At 47.6% G+C, this 25,205-nt stretch overlaps 1 protein-coding gene across 2 annotated transcripts in view; it reads left to right on the forward strand.

The window, feature by feature from the left end:
- The first annotated feature begins 2,636 nt into the window (after positions 1 to 2,636).
- The window catches only part of LMO4 (LIM domain only 4), a 42,202-nt gene continuing 19,633 nt past the window's right edge, over positions 2,637 to 25,205 (forward strand). Inside the window, exons 1-2 of one of the 2 annotated variants that reach the window (XM_085602126.1) lie at positions 2,637 to 3,100; positions 7,703 to 7,941. In XM_085602126.1, the coding sequence (XP_085458252.1) occupies positions 7,706 to 7,941 (236 nt within the window). In that variant the 5' untranslated portion in view covers positions 2,637 to 3,100; positions 7,703 to 7,705. Of the gene's footprint in view, positions 3,101 to 5,328; positions 5,769 to 7,702; positions 7,942 to 25,205 lie in introns of those variants that run through there. The other variant, XM_085602127.1, reaches the window with a different exon arrangement.

The following is a 25,205-nucleotide window of genomic DNA, read 5'->3' on the forward strand; positions in this document are numbered from 1 at the left end:
ACATTTTGCCCCCTTTCCATATACACAAGGCACTTTTACTATTGGGTGTTAGCACTTTCCACATGGGAAGTGGATGGTGAAAGAAATGGAAAATGGTTAAGCTTTAGAACGAATGGTCACTAATGTGTTCCAATAATTCCGAATGCATGGGTGATGGACTATTCCAGTAGTCTGTCTTCTATTCACTCATGTTTATAATGCTTGCTGATTTAGAGAGTTTCATTTTTTTTATAGAAAAACGTTTAGGACACATGTATTGTACTTGGAAAAAATACAGCAGGGGAACTAAATAATAAAACTGTACATTGAAGACATTGGCTGGTTTGTGAATCTTCCACTAGACCTATTTTAATGGGTGTGTATTGGTTTCAGAGACCTAAGGAAACCAATCCAAGAAGGCCAGGGAACCAATAACAATGAATGCGGATTTTAAAGACGGAAGTGATTAAACACCCATAGACTTACATACACTCACTTGTGCGATATGCCCGGTGTCTGTGAGCGTGGGCGTTTCCTCTGACTAATAGAAACAAGAGACTGTTTCGTAACTCGACCTTCTGTGGAACGCGCAGGGCAATCGGCTTGAGTGGAATGTGTTCTCGCGAAATGTCTCTCTTACAAACCTAGTCTAGGCTCCAGCTGATTTTAAGAGATCATTTAGTCATGCTCTGGGATGCCGTTGTTTTCTCTCCTTATTAACAAACTCACTACTTCTTGCGATCCCTCAGCTTTTGCATCTTCTTATTGCAACCTTTACGATGATTTGGAAAAACACAACCCAAATAGTTTCCCTCCAAACAGAATATAAGCATATACTTCTGAAACCACACTCGCCTGACAGGACGCTCTCTGCGTTTCACCCGGAACGCCTTTTAGTGGGAGAGAAACAGCGCTTACAGTATAGTTTCCGAATTTCACCTGAAACAGCCTTTCAACATTTGTAAAGAACTAACAAAGGACCCCCCTCCTCAGACGTTAAAAAGCTGGCCCAGCGTGACTTTTCATTGAAAGGATTTGGACTGGATAATTATTGTGGAGAGTGAGAGCGGGAATTGGGTTTATTTAGCATGAAACGCAGGCCCACCGACAGAGGGCGGTCGATGGCCACTCGAAGGTTGCAGAAGCGTGTTGTTAAAAAGATACACCTCGGATTCAAGCTCATCTCCCCCAAGAGGGGAGATGTTACGATCCTAGGTATCCCTGTCGACTGTCGTGGGAACGGTCAGCGTTTGTGTCCCCGGACCAGCCCGGACTACCTACTCTGCTCTTTGAGCAGGGCCTGGACTTTGGCAGGGGGGCAAGCCTCCTGCCCCCCACCGGAAGGGCTCCCTCAGTGCCACACTGTGATTGGTCGGGTCTGCTGCTCATAAGGGCCTGCTCTCCTAACTCCTTCGCCCATGCTACATGCACATTGTGGATTCTTGTTTCTTCTCCCCCAGATGCTCTGTTGCCGCTTTATATTGTGTAAACTTGGCCCAAAGACATCGGGCCGCTTTATATGAGTACCAGATTACATTACACATGGTCAGATTTGTTTTGGGCACGGGGACATTAAGTAATATGCCCAGAATCACAGGATGTTGAGTAGACACTTTGCCCGGGCCCAGTTCCCATTCTGCGACCAATTGCCTCACATTCAAGGGCGTAGCTTTCATTAATGCAGCAGGTGCAGTGCACCAGGCCCATGGGGCTAGTGGCCCGCTAAACCCTGATTATTGCTATATGTCAGCCAGGGATGGGTCCGTTTCCTTCCTCAGGGTCCATGCCACACTGGCTACCACATCTCCTTCGTCCGTGCTTTGCTGTTTTTTCTGCCGGTCTTGCAGTGAGTTTGGCTACCCCCTCTCTCGGTACCGCTCCGGTAACCTTTCTACGTGTAGCACACGCTATGCTGTCTTCTGCTATTTTTCTTCCCACACTACATGTAGGTGTAGGTGTCACTAGATCGTCTCCGCATCCTGTGCACGGGGTTGCTGTTTTCTATCCCTTTAATGTAGTTTGTATTGTGCGGTCTCTATACTGCTTTATTACCACAGCTTCCCATGCTGCACATTCTTCGCTAACCCTTTTTCTCATGTTTTCACTGTTTTGCTGTCCCCTTTTCTCACGCTTGCGTTTTGGTTTGCTATCCCTCCTTCCCATACTTGCAGTTTTGCTATCCCTTCCTCTACGCTTGCAGTCTATTCCTATCCCAACCTACTGCCATGCTTGTATGTATGTATCAATGTATGGATTTACTTAGCGAGCGTTTTTTGTCAATTCTTAGACAGTTTTGTTATCGCTTTCTTTACGGCTAATAATGTCTTGTCTTAAGTATCACGTGCGTTACCGTGTTGGAAGTATATTTTTGATAGCCCTTCCTGCGACGCCTGCACTGTTTTGCTACCCCGTCTTACTATGCTAACATGTACATATTCATGTATGTATTAATGTACATATTTTGCTTTCCCTTCTTCCCAGTCTTGCTTTTATTTATGTGTTTGTTGCTACCCGTTCTTCCGTGCTACACGCCGTGTTTTGCATTCCCTGCTCTTCGGCTGCTCCCCGCCCCTCATACTTTCCCTGCTGCCCGTAGTGGTTCCGCCTGGGGGCGGGGCCCGGGGCGGGGCCAGGGCTGGCGGAGGGTTTGCTCTGTCAGTAGCACACATGCCTGTATAGAGAGACGAGGGGAGGGAGCCGGAGGTACAACGCAGCGCAGCCTGTCCGCATTGCCGCCGCTCCGAGACACCGCACAGCCCGCCTCCAGCCTCACAGTCCCGGGCACAACCTTCGGCAGCGCCCACCGCAGCCCGAGCCGTGCAGTCCAGGCCAGGCGCTCCGAGCCGCCGTCCCAACAGCTCCCCGTCTCCACGACCGCGGGACGGACTGTTTTCTTGGCGTTGCTGCTGTATTCTTTTCTCCTCTTCAGCGGAGCCCCGCTCCCGGGAATACAAAGTACTGCAGGGGTCGGTCGAGAGGAAGCGCTCCCGCTGTTCACGTCTCTCCTCCGCTCCACCCTCGGCTCTCGTCTCGGGAGCCCCTCTCCAGCCCCACGGACGGGCCGGGCCAGCACACGGCGCCTCTCCTCCCGGCCGCCAGGCTGCCGCGATCCCAGAGCGAGGTAAGGCTGGTGTGTGCGGGCACTACTGCCCTCTATGGGACCCGGCGTCCCCGCTGCTAGGTGTTTACGGGCCGGCCCTGGGGTGCGGGCTGCCACCCCGGGACACTCGGAATAAATGCCTCTGCAGAACTTTGTAACATGTAGTATTTTGCTTCGATTCGTAAGATGTGGTGTTTATCTCATATATCAGTTCTGGCTTTACGAGCACGTAGGGACAGGCGCGGTAGAATGGACGGGCAGAGATCAGGCAGTCTTGTGATCAGAGAGGCAGGGACAGTGGCTGATAGACAGAGTGGGGCAATTGTGTGATCAAGAGGCATTGGGTAGTTGCTGGTGGAGAGCGTGGCACTGAAATGATCAGAGGCATGGGGGAGAGGCTGGTGTACAGGGAGCGATGGGGCACTTGTGTGATCAGAGCGACAGGGGGTAGTCGTTGGCGGTCAGTGCACCACTAGTGTGATCAGAGAGGCAGAGTGGGTAGTTGCTGGTGGACAGGAGGAGGCACTTAAGTGATCAGAGATACAGTAGGGTAGTTGCTGGTGGGCAGGGTGAGACACTTGAGTGATCGGAAAAGCAGTGGGGTAGCTGGTGGCGGAGTGAGGCAAGTGAGGAGAGAAGCAGGGGGTGGCTAGGGGACAGAGTGGGGCACTTGTGTGAACAGACAGGGATCGATCGCTGCTGGTCAGAGAAAGAATTTTCGGGCATTGCAGGGAAGGGAAAAGGGGAGGTGAAGGCAGTGGGCACCGGTTGTGTCCCGAGAAAGCGCTGACCAGGAAGAGACGCCCGGAGTAGGCAAGTGTGGAGGGAGACCGTGTACCAGCGGGGACGCAGGCAGGGCGCTAAGTACGGACCTAAGATGCAGAATGTAGGCTCCTTGGCAGGGGCTGGGGGCAGCAGTCGCTCGTGGTCGGAGCGGCAGAAAACTGGGGAAGACGTCCGACAGTGGTGAGACAACTGATGACTTGGGTACGAGTGGTCAGAGACGCAGGGGGCAGGCGCTGTTTGACAGAGCAGTCACTAGTGGTAAGTGGCAGGGAGCTGGTGCTGGGAAGCAAAGCGGAGAGAGTTCATAGGAAAAGGGGCGAGGGGCAACAGTTCTTGGCGGTCAGTGGCGTGGAGGAGGCAGCAGTGTGTGCTTATGATCGCGAAGCAGGCACTGGTTGGAAGGCACTTGTGTTCGTGACAGTGCAGCAGGCACTTTGGCTTGGAGGCAGCAAACGGCACTATTGTTTATGATAGTGTAGCTGGCACTACTGGCCAGCAGAAATCAGTTGAGGGTAGGGTGGCATCACGGGTAAACCAGCTGACTGTCGGATGACATCACTGCGGTGAATAACAAACCTCGTGAACCGTGCACAAACACAGTGTGTGCACCAGAGAAGGGTGTGAATGGGACGGGTGTGGTTAGGGAGCTGCTAGCGAGCACTGGTGGTTGGCAGGGCGATTCAGCCCCTAGGGTGGGCACGACGAGGAAGTGTGTGTGCTGTATGGGCACTGGAGGTCACGGGTCATAGCAGGTACTGGAGGGTGTTCTCAATGAGACGCATAGGACTGTCAAAGTTTACGTAAACACTAGGTGTACCGGGGCACGGGCAGCAGCGCCCTTGGGGTGTCACTTCCTGCTGCCACCGGGCACTCGCCATTTCAGACAGGCGTGGTGCCTCTGCCGGGGAGCTCCAGCCCTCGAGGAGCTGGAAAAGAGTGCCGCAAGAGGGACTGTTTAATTGTTCTTTTACAGAGGGCAGACTTCACCCAGCAAGCTTTCAAGGCGCTACCCTTAAGTGAGTGTCAAAGCACCAGCTAGAAGTCAACCATGTGTGGACTGGAGCCGTAACAAATCGGATATTACTTACAAGTGCACTCGGTCTTTGCGGACGCCTCACCCGGTTAGATTTGTTTTGGGGTATTATTTGGGAGGGCGTAGACGGGAAAATGTCCATAATGCCTCACACACTTGTCATGAAAACATTGCCTTCCCTGTCCATGTGCTGCCCCCCCTTGCCTCTTCAAATGCTCAAGGCCTGCCCCCTCATTAAGTTCCAGGCCCACGTTAAGAGACCCGTTTCCTGCGCCTCATTACCAGGCGCTGGCTGGCTCTCTCGCAGGCCTTCCATTAAAAAAAAAAAAAAAAAAAAAAAAAAAGCAGCACCAGGGAGGTTGTTAAAAGTGGAGCGAGCTTCCCTCGAGCTGCCAGCTTGCCTTTCCCCTCGGCAGCCTGCAGCCAGTCCCCAAATTGCCAGGCTCTGTAATTACCAGAGTGCGCCTGTTTAAGTTAAAAGCTTTTTTTTTTTTCTAACTCTAAATGAAACTCGAGGAGGGACCTGTCTGTCCTCTGCTTATCTGGGGAGTCACTTTCTGGTCAGCCCTCTCGATTCATCTCTCTTAGATTTAATCAGCATTAAGGTATTGCTTGTCCTTAAGAGCTTTGGCTAATGGGGTTACTGGACGCTTTTGTCGGTCTAACGTTTCCTTTTTTTCATATATTTACCTTTCAAGCACGATTGGGGGCAGGCAGCGCACAACGTGCTTCAAGAAATCTGAAGCGATTAAAAAGGTCGGGGAAAGAGTTGAAAGGCAGGAAATGGTGCCTCGGTGTTTAGTGCAGGGGCTGAAAATGTAACAAAAGCAATTCTGGAGTAATGCATCGGATAAATCAATTTACATAAAGGTATGATGCGTTTGGGTAACTACAATGCTAATGGATTTTAGAGTGGTGCTGGTTTCTGAGTCCTAGTGTTTTGTTACAGCGTAATTGGTACGAATCTGCTTTATTGTGCGGTTTTCAGGACGAATGTTGATGGCCGAGTCTCACTGTTGATATGTTTTTTTTTACCTGCTTTAAACGTTATTGGTTTGCATGTCGTGCTGTTGAAGTTAGCAGCTGTCCTGTGATGGCAGTGGGGGTATTTTTGGCCCCTCCCTTACTGCCGAGACCGTGCTTCTAACAGTGGACTACAAGCAGGGTTTTATTGGCCATCTTTAGTCTGGTCGGGCCCATCCACGCTCCCTGTGCAGAGAGGGGCCCCCCGCCTGTTTTGGACTTGAGACATTTTGCACAATGGGTGTTGTTTATACCGCCAAGCACCGTATTTACATCAGTTTGTTTTACTAGTAATGACGCGCAGCGCGCCATCCACTGTAGGTAGCAAGATAGCCATGTTTTGCTTCGAGGCCAGTTTAGTGAAATGCGCCTGTTTGTTTCAGAACAGCGGCAGAGATCTTAAAATGTGTAAAATCCTTTCAAAACCACCCACGCGCCTCTGAGAAGCCGGACAAATTTTTTTTGCACTTATGGGGTCTGGGAGACAAAACTACATGTACCAGAATGCAACCTGGGAACTAGAAACTACACCCTTAACACGATAGTGAACGTGGGTTCTATTTTCTTTTGCGCACTCTATAATGTGATTACCTCGTTATTTTAGAAAGGCGATCTTTTTTGGGGGTTAGAGGTGCCCGAGTTTTGGATGAAGAAGGGTGAACGGACCCAAAGAGGAGACCGCCTTCTCGGAATTCATTCTGACGGGCCGGCGTGAGGAGCTCGTACTTAGACGTGTTTAGATGCACGTTGGCACATCTTTTAGTTTTACCTTTAAAATGCACGTTTAGAGCCAGAATGGAAAGACGGCCAGACCTTGGGTGAGCTACTCACGCCTGACACGGGCAGAAAAGGTCTCCTCAGAACATCGCATAGCAATGCTTCCGGGTTAAACTCTCCCATGTACCCGCATACACTTTACTGTGGCGAGACGGCCCGGCTATTTTCCATTTCAGCTCCCGCTGTCCCGTCCCGTGCTCTTATCGCCATCTTCAAAGGGCCAACTGGCCGCCTCTGACTGCGGATCAAGGGCAGATTATCCGGCTTGGAGTGAAGTGGTGTTTGTGTGGGGTTACCAGGCGCCCCCCAAGCCCCATGTCTGTTGTGCTCCAGAGCCAGCCTGGGCTGAGAGGATACCATGGAGGCATCACGCCCCAGTGAGTGCTGCAACCACAACAGGAAGGGATTAGCGGCTGTGGAACCGGCTCCGCCGGTCTGCTGCCGGCCCGCATGCCCCGGAACAGTTGATTCAACAAGTTCAGAGTTGCAAGAGCACTTCTGAAGTGCGCGACTGAAATGTGGCCGGGGCGCCGCCCCTCTGATCATGTGAATATTCATGTATGCAGGCAGACAGACGTGCCAACGCCAGGCAATGCCTGGAGGGACATATTGCCCCAAAAAAGGGAGACATTTCTTAATTAATTTGCTTTGTTGTGGAACTATTTTAAAAGAAGGGGGTAAAATAAAAAGCTAACTGTAGAATGACATAAATAGATGGCTTGTGTGAAAGAGTGTCCTTTTGGTAGACCTTGCATTCACGCTTGTGCCCCAGGGTGCTTGTTTGCCAGGTGTGTTCCAGTTAGCGCCCTAGTGGGGTGAGGGGGGCACTCTGTCCTGGGCTCTTGGCAGCTGCCCCGCCCACAGAGGCGAGGGAGGCCGTCACCTGGAGTCGAGTCAACAAGTGCCAGCACGTCCTGCCTCGGCAGGAGGCCGCTACTACTGTGACTGAGCCATCGATCTCCCGCTCGCCCAGGCTGATGATGTCTTCTCTCGCCCCCCTGCAGGTCATGGTGAACCCCGGCAGCGGCTCCCAGCCGGCGCCCGTCTCGGCCGCCTCTCTCTGCTGGAAGCGGTGCACGGGCTGCGGAGGGAAGATAGCCGACCGCTTCCTGCTCTACGCCATGGACGGCTACTGGCACAGCCGCTGCCTCAAGTGCTCCTGCTGCCAGGCCCAGCTGGGCGACATCGGCACTTCCTGCTACACGAAGAGCGGCATGATCCTCTGCAGAAACGACTACATCAGGTGAGGAGCGCGGGGCCGGGCGCGCGCCTGACGCGGCCCCGAGCGGAGGGCAGCGCTACTGACCAGCGCCAGGCATGTATGACACTGACAGCTCCCTGTGTGTGTGTGTGTGATACTGACCGCCTCAAAGGGCTTACACAAGCGCCTAGCAGCAGTCTGCAGGCATATTACTGACGGCTTCAGAGGGTTTACACTATCGCCTACCAACTGGCTCCAGGTATATTACAAGCGCCTTCAAAGGGTTTACAGCAGCCTCAGCCAACAGGCTCCTGGTATATTACTGACAGCTTGGGGGCGGGGGGTTACACTGGGCCTACAAGCCGTCTACAGTTGTATTACTGACAGCTTCAGGGGGCTTACGCTAGCGCCTACCAGCAGTCTGCAGGTGTATTACTGACAGCTTCAGAGTGTTACAGCAGCCCCAGCCAACAGACTCCAGGTATATTACTGACCGCTTCAGATGGTTTACAGCACCCCCTTAGCAACAAGCACCAGGTTAGTGGTCGAAGTGCTTTAAAAAATGTATGGCAACTGTGATTCTCACTGCAGTTGGGGATGAGTCAGTAAGTGTGAGGGCGGGCCAATGGCATGGCTATAAAGAATAGCATATTATGTAATTATAATATTTGTCTCACTTTCCAGTAATTGCACATAGACTAACACACACACCTTGAATGGAAAAATAAATACAGGTTGAATTAATCAGTGGTAATTGCACTATTTTACATTACTAAACCTCTATTGGTTAATGCATCACTGTCTGTGTGACCAGAGAGCCACAGAACGGAATCCTGGTTGGTGCAGTGGGAAAACGTGACTTGTGTATTTTAGGGCTAGAAGGTGCCAGCCTATGACAGAAAACTCTGTGAATATGTATTTCATTTGTTAAACTTTTATTACACACTATATAAGATGGATTGCTTAAAAATGTGAAGAAAAGATTAGTTTCAGATAAAGATTTTTGAAAATATAGATTTGTCATTCACAATCAGACAGCATCTAGTGCAAATATATATTTTTTTATATATGTCCGTTACAGGCAGGCACTCAAGAACTCATACCATTACTTTTCGTCTCAAAAAGAGTAAATCATTGTAATCCTGAAGCTTAAACTGATTCTGTCAATTAAAGTCAATTCTGGCTTCCAAGCAGCCTTTATATTTACAAATTAACCAATTAAACAGGTTTACATTTCTTTTAGGGAGCAGGCTTCCTGGCGAAAAGGCTTGCTTCTTCTTTAACTCTCTGCCCTCCCTCCCTTTCAGCCGAGGCAGCTCAACTTTTAGAATGAAATTCCTGCGTGGTGGTCTTAACAAAAAGAAGGGGAACGGTTTTTAATAAAATGTGGCATTTTTACCGACTGCTTCAGAGGTTATAGCACTCTTTACCAACAGGCTTAAAGTATATTACTAACACCATGAGATGGTTTACAGGAGCGCCAACTACACACTGCAGCGATTTTACTGACCGATTCGGAGGGTTTACAGCAACCCACACCGATAAGCTGCCGATATTGTACTGACAACCCCAGAGGGTTCGCATCAGCCCCTACAAATATACTGCAAGTCTTATACTAGCAACTTCACAGCCCCAGCTAACGCAAAGCAGATGTTTTATTGGCAGCTTACGAGGGTTGACAGTAGCCCCCCCCCCCCAGCACACTGCAGGTGTATTAGAGAGAGTGTCAGAGGTGGGTCAGCCCCCGTTAGAAGTCCCATAACATGAGAGTTGCAGAACCCCCACAAACTACTTCAGTGCTTCTCAAGGGGCACAGCAGATCCAACCGACTCCTGTCTAGGCATCACTGGCAGTCTTGGCAGCCTGTGCCAGTTGACAGCAGTCCATTACCGAGACTCTGCAAGCAGTTTAGTGCCAGTTTCCCAGTCGTGACATCCCTCTTTGCAGTACTCAGAACGTCAGGGCGGAGCTGGTTCTTTGCCAACTATCCAAGTCCTGACACTGACTGCTTCAGGCGGAATGCTGCATCCATGCCTGGAAAATGCACACGCGATGGTGGAGGTGGGGCAGAATGCATGCACAACACTACACACCTCCAACACAATCCAGTTCTGACAAAGATCAATGCGCAGGGGCAGCACCATCAAAATTATACCCAGTGCTTTAAATGGGCAAGTGCTGTCCGGTATTGAGTTCCTGCACTTCTTTAAATTGAATGGGAAAGTAATTGCACTTTTCAGCTGCACTGTAAGATATTTAATGGGAGACTACTCGCACTTCTCAGGAGCAAACACGTGCTTTTACTAGAGTACCAGCACTTCTGTATTTCCATTTAAAGCTCTGACCACACCAGAATGACTGACCATGTTCAAGGGTAACAGCACCAACTCCAATGACTCTGTGGCTCAGTCATTTTGTGAGGGCGCTGCCAACTTCCCAGAACACTAGTAGCACCCACCCCAACACACTGCTGGTCCGACACCGGCCAAGTATTAGGGGTTGCAATACCTTCACCCTCAAAATGCTGGCTTGACACTGATGGCCTATGAGGGGTCTCCCCTCTGTCTCCCTCGGGGGACAAAACTATGTCTGCCCCACACTGTGTCTGTCTAGATGGACACTGACTGCATAATACAGTTTGTAACATTCCTTGTCTGTATGAATTCTGTCTGACACTGACGAGTGGTGGGTTCGACTGTGGGTGGGTTTGTGCGGGTAAGGTATACAAACAGCCTGTATAGTTATAATAAACTGTGTCTTGTAAGACGATATTTCGGAACAAGCTATTATTAAATGACGAAGTTCTATCTGTTAGAACATACGATCCAAAATACTTCACTCGATCACTCGCTGACTTGCCCAGACTCAAGTTCACAAGAATGCGCTCACGCTTCAAATGACTCACTGACGCCCACACTCTCAAATTCACAAGCATGCTCTCACGCTTTAAATGACTCACTGACGCCCACAGACTCTCAAATTCACAAGCATGCTCTCACGCTTCAAATGACTCACTGACGCCCACAGACTCTCAAATTCACAAGCATGCTCTCACGCTTTAAATGACTCACTGACGCCCACATACTCTCAAATTCACAAGCATGCTCTCACGCTTTCAATGACTCACTGACGCCCACAGACTCAAAATCACAAGCATGCTGTCACGCTTTAAATGACTCACTGACGCCCACAGACTCAAATTCACAAGCATGCTCTCACGCTTCAAATGACTCACTGACGCCCACAGACTCAAATTCACAAGCATGCTCTCACGCTTTAAATGACTCACTGACGCCCACAGACTCAAATTCACAAGCATGCTCTCACGCTTTAAATGACTCACTGACGACCACAGACTCAAATTCACAAGCATGCTCTCACGCTTTAAATGACTCACTGACGCCCACAGACTCTCAAATTCACAAGCATGCTCTCACGCTTTAAATGACTCACTGACGCCCACAGACTCAAATTCACAAGCATGCTCTCACGCTTTAAATGACTCACTGACGCCCACAGACTCAAATTCACAAGCATGCTCTCATGCTTTAAATGACTCACTGACGCCCACAGACTCAAATTCACAAGCATGCTCTCACTTCAAATGACTCACTGATGCCCAGACTCAAATTCACAAGCATGCTCTCACGCTTTAAATGACTCACTGACGCCCACAGACTCAAATTCAAAAGCATGCTCTCATGCTTTAAATGACTCACTGACGCCCACAGACTCAAATTCACAAGCATGCTCTCACGCTTTAAATGACTCACTGACGCCCACAGACTCAAATTCACAAGCATGCTCTCACGCTTTAAATGACTCACTGGCGCCCAGACTCAAGTTCATAAGCATGCTCTCGCGCTTTAAATGACTCACTGGCGCCCAGACTCAAGTTCATAAGCATGCTCTGACACTTCAAATGACTCACTGACGCCCAGACTCAAATTCACAAGCATGCTCTCACGCTTAAAATGACTCACTGGCGCCGAGACTCAAATTCACAAGCATGCTCTCACGCTTTAAATGACTCACTGGTGCCCAGACGCAAGTTCATAAGCATGCTCTTGAGCTTCAAATGACTCACTGACGCCCACAGACTCAAATTCACAAGCATGCTCTCACGCTTTAAATGACTCACTGACGCCCACAGACTCAAATTCACAAGCATGCTCTCACACTTCAAATGACTCACTGACGCCCAGACTCACATTCACAAGCATGCTCTCACACTTCAAATGACTCACTGGCGCCCAGACTCCATAAGCATGCTCTCACACTTCAAATGACTCACTGACGCCCAGACTCAAATTCACAAGCATGCTCTCACGCTTAAAATGACTCCCTGACGCCCACAGACTCTCAAATTCACAAGCATGCTCTCACGCTTTCAATGACTCACTGACGCCCACAGACTCAAAATCACAAGCATGCTCTCACGCTTTAAATGACTCAATGACGCCCACAGACTCAAATTCACAAGCATGCTCTCACGCTTTCACTGACACCCACACTCAAATTCACAAGCATGCTCTCACACTTTCAATGACTCACTGACACCCACTCTCAAATTCACAAGCATGCTCTCACGCTTTAAATGACTCAATGACTCCCACAGACTCACATTCACAAGCATGCTCTCACGCTTTCAATGACTCACTGACACCCACACTCAAATTCACAAGCATGCTCTCACGCTTTCAATGACTCCCTGACGCCCACAGACTCTCAAATTCACAAGCATGCTCTCACACTCCTAATGACTCACTGCTTTACTCCACAAATTCTCAAATTCACAAGCATGCTCTCACACTCTGAATGACTTACTGCTTTACTCCACACACACTCAAATCCACGAGCATGTTTTCACTCTCTGGCTCGCTAATTTAGCCCACATGCCCTCACAATGCATGCTACCAGATCTGTGCACACGAAGGTGCAAAGAAGTCTTGTGGTGGCGGTAAGGAGGAGGCTGGGTCCGGTGTGGTGTTTTGTTATTGTTGGTTCTGTGTTTTGTCTCTCCGTGTTCTGAGTGGTAAGCATGCCTATGCAGAGTTCTGCTGGGCACAGATGTGTGTGTGTGTGTGGGGTCACTGATAATGTTTCTGGTCATGGCCGGCGCATGCTCGGTCGGTTTCACAGTGTCCCCTATCTATCTCCTTTGCATTAAGTGTCAGGTCCCCAGATATGGCTCTCTGACCGGCCCAGGCAGACTGGGGCTCAGTGCCACACAGCCTTGTCTGCTGAATTGCAAATAACGCCGTGCTAATGTTTAACGAGCTAAGTGGCACCGCCTGGTATCGCAGCAGTCCACGCTCGTGGACTCGACCCCTAATTCTGCTCATGATTTTCGAAGTAAGGGTTTTTTTTGGAGGTTTGGGGGGGGTGGCAGCTTTGTCGGAGCAGGGCAAACTCTCCCCGCCTTTGAACACCCTTTCACCAACTCCCAGCACAATTAGACGGAGAATTTAAGAGATCCGGGCCTCAAGATCCTTTCAGGTGAACTCCACGCTCCTTAAACTCATTAATTTAGAAGCAGGCATTTTGAAGGATTACACATTTAATTTGAGTAAATGGTTTGATAGGCCGATGCACATGAATGCTTCACGGAGGTATTCTGTTTCTACATTCAGTAATTAAAAGGCCTTGCTTGTGGGGGGCGGAGGGGAGGATATTAAGACACTAATTAAATGTTTGCTGTTTTGCGCTTTACTTTCTATCCGGGCTGCCCCGGTTTGGCGGTATTGTTCGCGTTTCTCGTGCGTGCCTTTGTACAGCTTCCCTTTTCTGGGCCTGAGGTGTAGTTGGCCGTCTGAGCGGCTCGGGGGCAGCCCATCTCTGTATGAACAGACATATTGTACCGCGCTTGGTGGGGGCGTTATTAAATCCCAGGCCTGTCTTGTGAGAACACTTTTCTCCGGGACCTCATTAGTTTGAAACCGTGTATACAATTACTTCCAGCCAGTCGGATAATGTAACCCCGTCCTACCGCTCGCACCTCCCAACATATGATGGCTTTCCTGCACAGGGATTAGAACATTCATTCCACTAAGTGTTTTTTGGGAGTTTTAGAACTAAATGTGGCTAAATTCTCTTTTAAACACGCGTGAAGTGCTTCTAGCTTCAGGTACACATGCATCATTGCCTTGTACACTCAGAACTTCGAAAAGGGGGTTTGTGGTGGAGGCACATTTCTGGTATGGCCTGGTACACCCTCACCTAGCGGAACACATCAAATAGCATTATACGTGGGGGGCTGCCCTTGGCAAACTCATGGCTTCTCAAATAAGTAACATTGCCGTGCTGTGTGTGAGCAGCCGGGTGCCCTGTGGGTTTCAAGGGGTCGCATGCAGGGTGGCTGTACTCCAACCTCGGCTTTCATGGAACATACCAGTGCATTTTGGGGTCCGTAGTCTGTGTTCTCTCCAGATAAATAAGTGTACTAAAGTCCTAGTGTTCGGTGACCTTCTCTTTTTTTTTTTTTTTTTTTTTAATTCAAAACTATTTAGTTTTTATCAAAAACAAAATAGTACGATTTATTGATCAAAAGCACAAAATACCAATGTCCTTCTTTATGGGTGCATCACTGATAGGACATGCAAAATAATGCTGACTGTGCACAGTCTGTACCTCTTTGTGTGCTCTTTTGCATGCCTCGTGCTCATCATTCAGTTAATCTAAAACTGCCGCGAATTGGTTAAGGTGTTGTCTCCCATACTGTTTGCCAGACCGAAGTGCTTCCGCTGATTTCTCCTTGTGCCAGTCCGTAGTTTACCTAGCGCCAAGAGGCCTGAATCTCAAATGTGCTCACATGCATTTATAACCATTAGTAGTTAATCCGGCCCTGGTGATTGTTTGCCAGCTTTGGTACTTGTAGTTATCTCTCACCTTCGAATGTAGGACTCCAAATACCAGAATGCACCTGGCACGCATATACCAGCATCGACCACAGAGCTCTGCCATTCTCGATTAGGGGTGGCACCACACTTCATGACGTCAAGACATTGTGTTGCCCCACGCCCTTTCGTTTGTGTTAACCAGAGGCGCATTTATCCAATGTAAGTCGATTTTTGGAGCGTGGGGTTTCTTGGTGTTCCTGTGGTTTCAGCAGTCCGCGACCAGAGATGGTACCTACAACTAAAATGGAGGGACCTTTGATGGAGAAACACCTTAACAACTGTGTTAGTTCGGTAATTGCAGCACCCAGGTGGGAAGGACTACATTAGGACGCGCCCTCGGGATAGAAAAAAAAACATTTTTTTTTTTTAGAAAGCTTTTTACACAGCTTTTGAAGCAGTGTTTTGAAAATGTCCCTGCGAACCTGACAGAAAGCTCGCTCTGCATCCACAGAGGCGGGGGTGGGGGGGTGGGGGCTCTCCGTCCCTTCCATTAATGAAAGTGCTCTTGTGGGGAGCCTGACGTGCAGCTTCCAACCCCAGATTCCAGATAAACCCGCCTGACAGCGAGTCTACACAATTAAAAGCTTTAATTAGCGGAGCCTCCATTTTCTTTTCGTCCTGATCGGTTTTATCTAATGAGATCTGGGCCCTGGCTTAGATCTGCGCCGAATGACGTGTCCGAAGTGAATGAGAGCCGCACCGCAAACAAAACATTTAATTAACAAAATTGGCCTGTAAGAGAGGGGATTATTAACCGGGGCCGAGGCGTGCGTGTCTTAAAGGCCCAGGGTGGCTGTGCACTGACGGTGTAGGGTGACTGCGCCGAGGCACGAGCGCGCTCCGGTGTCTGGATCTGTACCGAGGCCTGTCACTACCGGGTCACAGTGTCGGGCGAGTGGGGGCTAGGTGACCCATTTTTCACCTGTGTTGACAGTAAAACAGGCTGATGAGCAAACAGAGTGTGGATTCAGGGCGAACAGGCCTATCCGATACCCCCAGACAGAGGTGGTAGGGTCCTGCGAGCCTCACACATAATACGAATTAGTTAGTTGTCCCGTGACGTGTGTACGGAGCTCACCTGGTCCACTTTATTCTTATCCTTGTTGCTCGTGGCCCTCCCGGAGTTTTTGTTTTGAACATTTTGCAATTTCGAGTTTCCGAGGTACGTTTTGGCAAGTTATTCATCCATTCAAATGGTTTTCTTTGCATTCTGGGACTTGAAGCCCTACTTTTAATATAGGATCAATGGGAATGCAAACCCTTTAATCTATATGAACATTTTTTTACATGGTAACCCACTCGCGCATGGAACTTGGGAACTCTTTCAGTAACATACAGGAACCCTGATCGAGGCCCACATAAAAGACATGGGAGCCTAGTGGGCGCCTACCATCCATGATGCATCACCGAACCCTGTCTTTTTGGCCTTTTGGTACTTTTAATGTCGACTATAGTTCTAGAATGCTACAAGAAAAGCCCGGAAAGGATGGAGTTGCCACCTGTGGTAAAGGCTACTTTTAAGTTATTTGTGTAATGTGCCTATTTGTGTAATGTGCCTACATCACAGTAAGGTAGAGGTCTCAAGATAGTTACGTCCAATGCGTGAGATGCTCATCCAAACTAGGGTTTTGCTTTGCATTCTGGAACTTGTAGTCTTGCTGGTATAGTATAAAATCAGGTCTAGAAGTCCCAGAAAGCAAAAACCTGGACTGGATGAGCTCCTCGCGCATGGACCTGGGAAATTTGGGAGGTTTGGGTAAGGTCACCTCAATGTGCCGGCAATGACTGGAGTGGTGGAAGGGAGAGGACAAGCAGGAGAAATTGAAAAGGGACACCAGGAGAGGAAGTTAAGAAGGATGGGATAAGATTATGACCCCAAACATGACATGAGCAAGCTAAAGCATAAAACGTAAGTAGATGGGCAATTCCTGGGATTTGCCAAATCTAAGTTACAAAACACTTGGAAAGGGAACTAACTGGTGGCATCATTCAAGTTAGTATAGACCAAGCAAAACTAGAAGTACCATCGCACGTAGAAAATCCTTGACTGTATTGTATTTTGTAATTGCATTTATATAGCGCTTACTGCCCCTGACGAGGCGTCCAAGCGCTTTTTCGGCAAGTAGCATGCTACTCCGGAACCCATAAAGGATTAGTGTTGAATTAGTATAGTGAAATATGAAAGTAATTTGAGTGGCGGATAGGTTAGTCAGTTATTTGGATTCAGAAGGATAGCGGAGGGATAGAAGAGGGGAAAAGGTTTGCATTTGTATAGTGCTTGTTACCCCTAATGGGGTGTTGAAGCACTTTTTTCGGCGAGTAGCATGCTACTCTGGAACCCATAAGGGATTAGTGGTGAATTATTAGTATAGTGAAATATGAAATTCGAGAAGTGGACATGTTAGTCTGTTATTTTGATTGAAAAGGATAGTGGAGGGGTAGAAGAGTGAAGGATTTAGACTTTTTTTTTTTTTTTTTTTTTTTTTTGGAGGTCATACCAGTAGTGGGAGGCTTGGGATGAGTAAAAAGGGATGTGGAGGGTAAGAGTCAGAGGGAAGAGTTTAGAAAGGCTTGTTACTGTGAGCTACTCGCACCAGCAAGATGGAGTAACCGGGTTCCATCTCACTTTGTTTTCAGTCTTGGCGTTTAATTTAACAACATAAACAATAGGAGTATTGCCCTGAAGAAATCAGCGATGAAATCCGCAAGATACGATAAGAGTGGAAAAAAAGGAAAATCTCTTCCTTTTTTTGAAAAAAAACCCTTCACTCACCAACCTAGTTGGTGACATGCTTCATCATAGGGGTCCCACACGAGTAACCAAATGTTACCCAGGTATGCTTCAACCCCTGATTTACAGTGGAGCTGGTTATTCTCAATAATAGTGCAAGTGAGTTAAAAATGTCTTTATTGTACTCCCTGAAATTTAATGCGGAGCAATAAAACCAGATTAAAACCAATGTTTGATACCCTAGGAGGCTTAAATGGCCAATGGTATCTACAGTAAAAAAAGGGTGATCGTGGTGGTCTACATGTTTTAACCTGTAGGTGGTAATACTAGGTTTTCTTCAGGACCAAGTAGAGTGACCCAAGCGGTATGCACACACTAAGGTGCACCACGACTCTGAGTCACTTGTGAACCATACCGTGTACACGCGTATGGTGACCTCTCATCCTTTTGAGAAAGGGTAGTAAATATATGGTCCCCTCCCAGCCTTCTGTGAAAAGGGAACAATCTGAAAAATAAATGAACAGTCACACATAGTTCATGTTCATACTGAATGGCGATCTAGACGGCTCTTTCATATCTGATTCGTGAACTCCTCCACCGTGGAATGTGCAGTATCACACACACACGCCTTGCTTCACAGACATGTTAGTGCATTTACGAGTCCATATACTAACAATGGTATACCAATGAAGAAAATGAGTGCAAACACCCCTATCAGTGCAAACATACCCACAGGAACATTCAGCAGTGGGTGTCTCAATCCTCAACCAAAAGTGTGCGTTTATTAAAAGTTGGAGTCCTTCAAAACTTAAAAGCACCACTCGTGCAAAAAAAGTGTTGCAACTATTACACGAGGGAAAAGCGGAATCAAGGCTAAGGCTTACTGAGGACTAGTTGCTACCTCACCTCATGGGAACCGTGGGGAGGACGCTGGCTCTAGTCTCACACTGTGGATAAATATAAAAAAATATTGCCGATATTGCGTGTTAAAAGTAATGGGTGGATCAAAGCGGAGCCCACACGCGTCTGTTGCTGGTACTTACTCCGTCAAACCATGCCGTCCAAATATACGCCTACGTTAAAGCCCTGCACGGAGTCCCGAGGATCCAGCAGTCGGCGTCTTCCCCTCGCTTATAACCAGGAAGCTAGAATTGTGTTTCCATTTCACGTGGCGCGTGACGTAGTCACGCAATCGCGTCAAGGAAGGGGGGTTTAATTTAACAAGCCAGTGCATTCTGGAAGTTTCAGGTTTTTAAAAATTGATTTAGACCTCTTCTGAGATCAACAATTGAGATAAATACAAGCTCAATATCTTATTATCAATCTTAATGACTATAAATATAAATTCTTTTAAAACAACGGTAAAAAGGATTTTAAAAATGTATAAAAATTGTAACCAACACATTCATTTGGGGTAAATTAATTAAGGCGATCAATTCGTCAATAGTGAGTAGATTATTTCTAAAACATATGGGTTTTAAAAAGCGAAGTCGGGCTTCTACAAAATCTTTAGGGGCAAATATATAGCAGGTGGGCTAAATCTTGTTCTCCTCTACATAAATTGCATAATCCTGTCTTGTCACTTGTTTTATCCCAATGTTGAATAAAGGCATTTAACGGCAAAATCCCTAAATTAAGCCTGATAATACAGCATTGAATATTTTTAATCGGTTTTATACTCAAGAGAAGCTATATAGTACATGTAATGAGATAACTGAGAGCAATGTGCAATGTCTAGGTCGAAGGTTAGGGCTGTATCATATATATTTTTTTTAATAACTTTAAATGTGCAGGTGACCAAATATGTTAAAGTGCAATTCGAGTGCAATCAATGTAGCTGATGCAAGATTATTATTAAAAGTACTCGTCCTACCCATAAAGGTTTCGTACTTTAAGAGAGCTCTCAAAGTATCTTTTCTCGCATGTAGTATATTATATGCCCATCTAATTACGTTAGCCTGGACATTTGTATAAGCACTAGCCAGCGAGAGTTCTAAGCAGAGTGCCTGAACCAGAGTGGCTGAGTTATTTCTTGAAGTAATTTCCCTCCATTCTTATTCAGGCTTACCATTTGTTTATCAGAATGTATTCTAATGCATATGTCGGGGTGAGAGGGCATTCTGGGAGTTGTTGTCTTGGTGCCATTAATTTGGAGTGCATTGAGTCAAAGCTCAACATGTGAAAAATGTTAAAAAAAAAATGTTTTACAAGGCTTGAAACAGTGTCCCGATTATGTGTAGCCATGAGTTGGGCCTATTTGTTCTTTATGGTACCACGTCACTGAAGTCGGTACTCGTTTTTCGTCCAGTAGCACTCTGGATGTGCTATGGGACTTGCAAACACATGCCAAACTGCCAATTGGAAAACGGGACATACAGGTCCGAAAATCCAGTGAGCTTGGTCAAAATTCCAGGACCGAATGTGTCTTTCGTGACATGGGGCCAATGGTCAGCTCTGCAGCTCGAGACCCGAACGAGACTGGGGCACTCTGCGCCGGATGCTAGGGTTGCGAATACCAAGGTTGTATAGGTTTGATTCTACCTCCAGTTTCTTTCTTCCACGATCCTACAGTTCCTGTCTCAACCTTACTCTTAAATGTTCTTTTTTTAGCCCCCTTTTTCACTGTTTCCTATTTTTCACATCCCTTTTTTTTGCGCTCTGGATCAAAACCTAAGTCTTAGTCCCAAAAAATGAATGACAATGCGAAGTATGTGACTTTCATGGTGATCTTGTGATGCCACAGGTCGGATCTTGGTTTCAAGTTCTGTTCATTTCTCATTTCTTTTTGGCCTAGCTTTAGACAAGCTCTTTTGTATTTTGTAAAAATGATATGCCTAAAATATTTACTTGTGGGAACATTCAGCAAGCCTTTTTCACCAGTGGTCCTTTGTCATTTACATTCTTCTGTTGCCCCCTACAGCATAAAGCATGGGGCAAGGTGTCCGCCTACTTCAGCCATTGGCTAACTAACTTGTGTGAGTGGCAGCATTCCCTCCTCTCAGAGGAGCACATTCACTTCAGAGGCCCCTGCTCAGAACAGCGTTGAAGTTATGATGCAATTTCAGTTCTTTCCTGCTCTGTGTGGCCAGGTCACTGACAGTGCACAGGCACACTGGTCCAGATTCTGAAAGTGTTTGCATGTAATATTCAAGGATAGTGATGTGTTTTCAATATTCAAATACAGCAGGAGCTCACAAATATTGCAAATAGTATATATCATATGTGAGATCCTCTTTTGATCTAAAATGTAAAAACAATTATGGATGTTGCATGGTGTTTAAAAACAAACATTTTTCTGTCTGCAATAGACTCCCGTACATCACCCACATTAAAAATAAATTAAGGAGAACGGTATTTTAAACAGTCTGTTTAAGAATAATGAATGGTCATCGGGGCTAGACTGTCTGAGGAACAGCTCTGGCTCTATCGGAGCCCCCACCCCCGAAAGGCTGTTGCCCTGGGCCAGGGCCAACTTTGCCCATGTCTTAAAACATCTCTTGAGCGCATCCACACACAAAGTAGCTGCCTTCAGTGCCAGGTGCTGCTATGGCAATGTGTGCTTGTTGAGATCAAAACAAATTCTTTCTTTTATTCTATTTTTTTTTAATTTTTATTGACAAGGTCCCAGCAGCTTTCCTGGCCCAAAGTTTTGCAAAAACCACAACAAAGCCATGTCAAAGCCAAAAAGACATCAACACTATTGGCTTTGCTCATGCTGGTTTCATTCTGGTGCATGTTGTCCTGAGTTTGCAAGTGTGAAAAATGCAAACCTACAACCACCAGATACAAAATAATGTTTCTAAACACTCGTACCTGACGTAAGCCAACATTCGGTTTCTGTCTGGTCACATCACATAGCTGTCAAATGGCACCCTACCTTGGGCATGCCTTTCGCATTGTCTGTATTTTTATCTCATCTTGGAGCTCTAAGCATGCTCAAACCTGTAGAGCACCCCTTTAATGGGCTAAATTAAATTATATTTTCCATGATGCTTACTTATGATGTTTGGTTACAAAAAAAAAGTCTGACTGAAGAACGCTCTACTGCCTTGGGTTCTCTGGGCAGTTTTGTGTGCATAGTTGAGATTTCTCTGCACAGTCACGACGGTAGTTGCAGTTGCTGTATTTTGCACCCTGTTGCCTGTTTTTAATAAAGGCCCCCCAACACATTCAGGCAGACACTTCATTTTCCTGGTAATCAACCGCCAGCTGCCAGTTTCAGGGGGAAGCTTGTCCCTTTAATAGAACCGACTAGGTAATTAAATGGCCTTTCTCCAATAGGACTTACCAGGTAAATCCAATAGTCGGCTCTTTAATATCACTTTGAAGCCTGCCCACTCAAGCACAATGACAGCAGAGGAGCCTGTGAACTATTAGCTAGGAGGGAACGAAAGCCGGGATCTCAGAAATTAATTAAATCGCATGCAATTTAAGGGGAACGTTTATCTTGATTTGTCATAACAGAATTAATTCGAGGCCTCCAATTCACTTGGGGGCAGATCTGTTACTCTGAATTAACCGAGCATAATTTGGCCGAGGTCCCCTCTGCCTGCCTCTCTCTCCCCCCCCCTCTAATGCACTTGCCATGAGGCCTCCCCCGCCCTCTTCGGCGCACACATGCACACCACCTTCCTACCAACAGCTCCTGGTGCTTTTAAGCGTCTCTGGCTGTGGTTATTCCGAAGGCCCTTTAATGGACTTGGCCGCAGGCGTCATTTCTCTAGTGCATTTCGCTGTAGCATTTAATAGAGTTGGTTCTGAAATCACATTAAACAGAAAATGTCTGATGGAAAAGAAAAACAATCTGCAGGAGCGGCGATGGATATGCGCGGGCCGCTTTTAGGCAGCTGGTTGGTGGCGGCTCTCGCAGCCAGAGATGACTGTCCTCTCAAACCGGGCTCTCTTATGCCTCCTCCACCCTCTTTCTATTTCCAGGTTTCTGTGTGAGCTTTCCTGACCTTGCTGTTGTCACTCCAGTGAAGCGGATTTATTCTTTATTTTTTAACCATAGTTTATATTATTTTGTTGCTTTTTAACTATTGCAACACACTTTTAAATGCAGTACGATACATTAACAAACAACCCCCCCATGAATGCAATTGTATCAACCCACAATAAGTATTGTATAGCAGAATTATACTTCCATACAAAATGTTTCAGCTTTCAGACCCGCAAGAGTGGGGGTAGGGAGGGGGGGGGGGTCACCGCCCAACGTCCAGTCCTATATTTAGGACTGCCAATCCTGTCATATTTTAGTCAATTTCTTTGGACAGTCTTGCCCTTCATAAACTTGCTTCTGTTTTTTGTTTGGTTTCTATGGTGACCACCCCCACCCATCTCACATGGTCACCCTTCTAAGCCTTGGATTCCCTATTGAAAACTATTGTTATCTGGTACTGTAATACAGTGCTCATCTCTGTCAATGAGAACTACAACTCCCAGAGTGCATTTGTCTATTCATTGAAAGCTGGGGGTTCGTGACGGGTCACAATTATGCGCGGATTTTCTTTTGAAAAAGTTGTTTTTATTTAGTTGCCGCTTTAGTCGACGACGCAGTTGTTATTGCAGAACTGTCCGGTTCCTCAGCCCGGGTTTGTGATGTGTATTCTGGAACTTCTAGTTCTGGACAAACTCCGAAAAATGCAGAGCCACAACTACTCACGCAAGGACATGGGAAACTAGAGAGGTTTGTTATGTTAACGTTTTTTTGCGTTTTCAGTGGTTCCCGATTATACTCCCGAGTTAAAAAAACAACAACAAAAAAACGCGCTGTGAGCCCCCAGTGTCGCCTCCACCCCCTCCCCCCCCCCCCCCCACAAAAGAAAAAAATCACCCCGTCTATCCCTCTTGCATAGCAGACTGGGTGCGTGTGATGGATCACCCCGACCAGATGCTGAAATATTAACGACCTCCCTGGACCGAGGACCCAGAGAGGAAACTGAGACAGAGTCTGTCATCACAATTAAGAGTCCCCTGGCTTTAATTAGCCTGACCCTGGCCAGCTCCCCCTCCCCGAGTTAAAGAGAGGGAGCCCATTAAAGTCCGGCCTGAGACTGATAGCTCCTTAATTGAGCACCCAAGGCCTCGAGCCCTTTAAATCAAACACTGCTCGGAACAATCTCTTTTCAGATAATTAACCGCGCAGCTCCCGAGGAAAACTGTGAAAACAACTTTTTTCCAAGGGGGGCCGCGGGAGTGAGTCTAGAGTTACACGTGTAGCCTTTGTGAACACTCCGGATAGGCCCGTGGGGACGCGTGGGAGCTTCCAGACTTATCAGGGCCTAAAACCGGCCGGTTGGCTGAAGAACCATCAAGCCCCGGGTTGTGAGAGACTCGGACCCGACGCTACCGGCCTCCAACAGCACTGGCCGTTTTGTTTTGCTCTTGTAATAGCGGCCCGCCCCTCGAGAGTCTGCTTCCTCTGTTGAAGCGAAGTAGGGTTCTGGGGGCCGGTGTGCCCCTGGGAGTTCTCTTTTGTAGGGAGCTGCTGTATTCGGTGGTTAGAACGTTTGGGCTCAATGTCTTCTAAATGTGGGGAGAGGGAAGGTCTACATTCTTAAGTGTTTTGGGTGCACGCGTGCATGTATTAATTGTGTTGTGGGCCATATATAAGACTGCTGCAATTTACAAAAATGCCACTGCTGCAGTCAGGGTGAGTGTCTGGGTCCCTCGGGAAGGTGTGGGAGGTGAAATGGGGCTGTTTTGTCATAAGGCCAGCGAATAGAAGGCGAGAAGTTTGCAAAACAAGGGGCAGCTGCTTAGACGCCTGGTGCGTCGAGTGCTCACGTGACTGCAGGTGCCTGGGGGTCTGTTGTCAGGTGGCAGCCTCTTTTTGGTGGCAGCGTTGACATTAGGGCCTGTGGACTCTTTAAAGGTCATGGTGGCAGCAACAACATGAAACCAAGCAGTTGTGAATGAAGTGTGTGTATGTTGCCTGTGAGATGTGCTTACATGATGGGTGACGGACATGTGCAGGAATTGAGCACATGTGGTAGGTGGGAAGGACGTGGTTAGGATTGCCTCCTCGAGTGGGCCATGCACAAGCAGGCACGTTATGGTTTTTGGAGATTGATGCACGTGCATATGCCTCCATGTTATCGTTGGTGATGGATTTTCCAGTTGGCTAGTTACAAATGGTTTCAGCTAGCACCAGTTGTTAGAACGAGATTTGGACAATATGAAGATAATTTTGGTGGTAGGTTGGAAATTATTATTCTAGCCCAATAGTAGCGCCTGTGATCATTTAAATGCACGAACTTCCTTGAGTACACTGTGCCTCAGCTGCGTCCAGTAGAAACAAAGAGCACGTGGTTACTTGAAATTTGCATCAAGGTTGCCGTTTCCCTTTATTTGGTATCCGGTGGTTCGGAGTTGGTTGAAGTGCAGCTTCCTTTGTATGCGCGTGTACCTACGTTTGCGCGTGCACGCGCGCTTATTTCAGGCTGTTCACACGGAGTGGGCCCTCTGGCCTGCGCCCCTCCGTGCACTGCTAGCGGGGTGACGCTGGCGCGTTCCGCAGCTCGACAGGGGAGGTGCGCGCGCGCCAGCCCCCACCCCTGTCACCATCGCATTCTGCGAGAGCGTGTCCGTGTGCGATCCGCGATCTCAGACTAATTAGTTTTGAAATGGAGTTTTGATTGAACTCCCCGAATCGATGCTGCTGCAAAATTTGTTTC

Source organism: Triturus cristatus, chromosome 4_2, assembly GCF_964204655.1.
Source record: "Triturus cristatus chromosome 4_2, aTriCri1.1, whole genome shotgun sequence".
In the NCBI taxonomy this organism is placed as follows: Eukaryota; Metazoa; Chordata; class Amphibia; order Caudata; family Salamandridae; genus Triturus; species Triturus cristatus.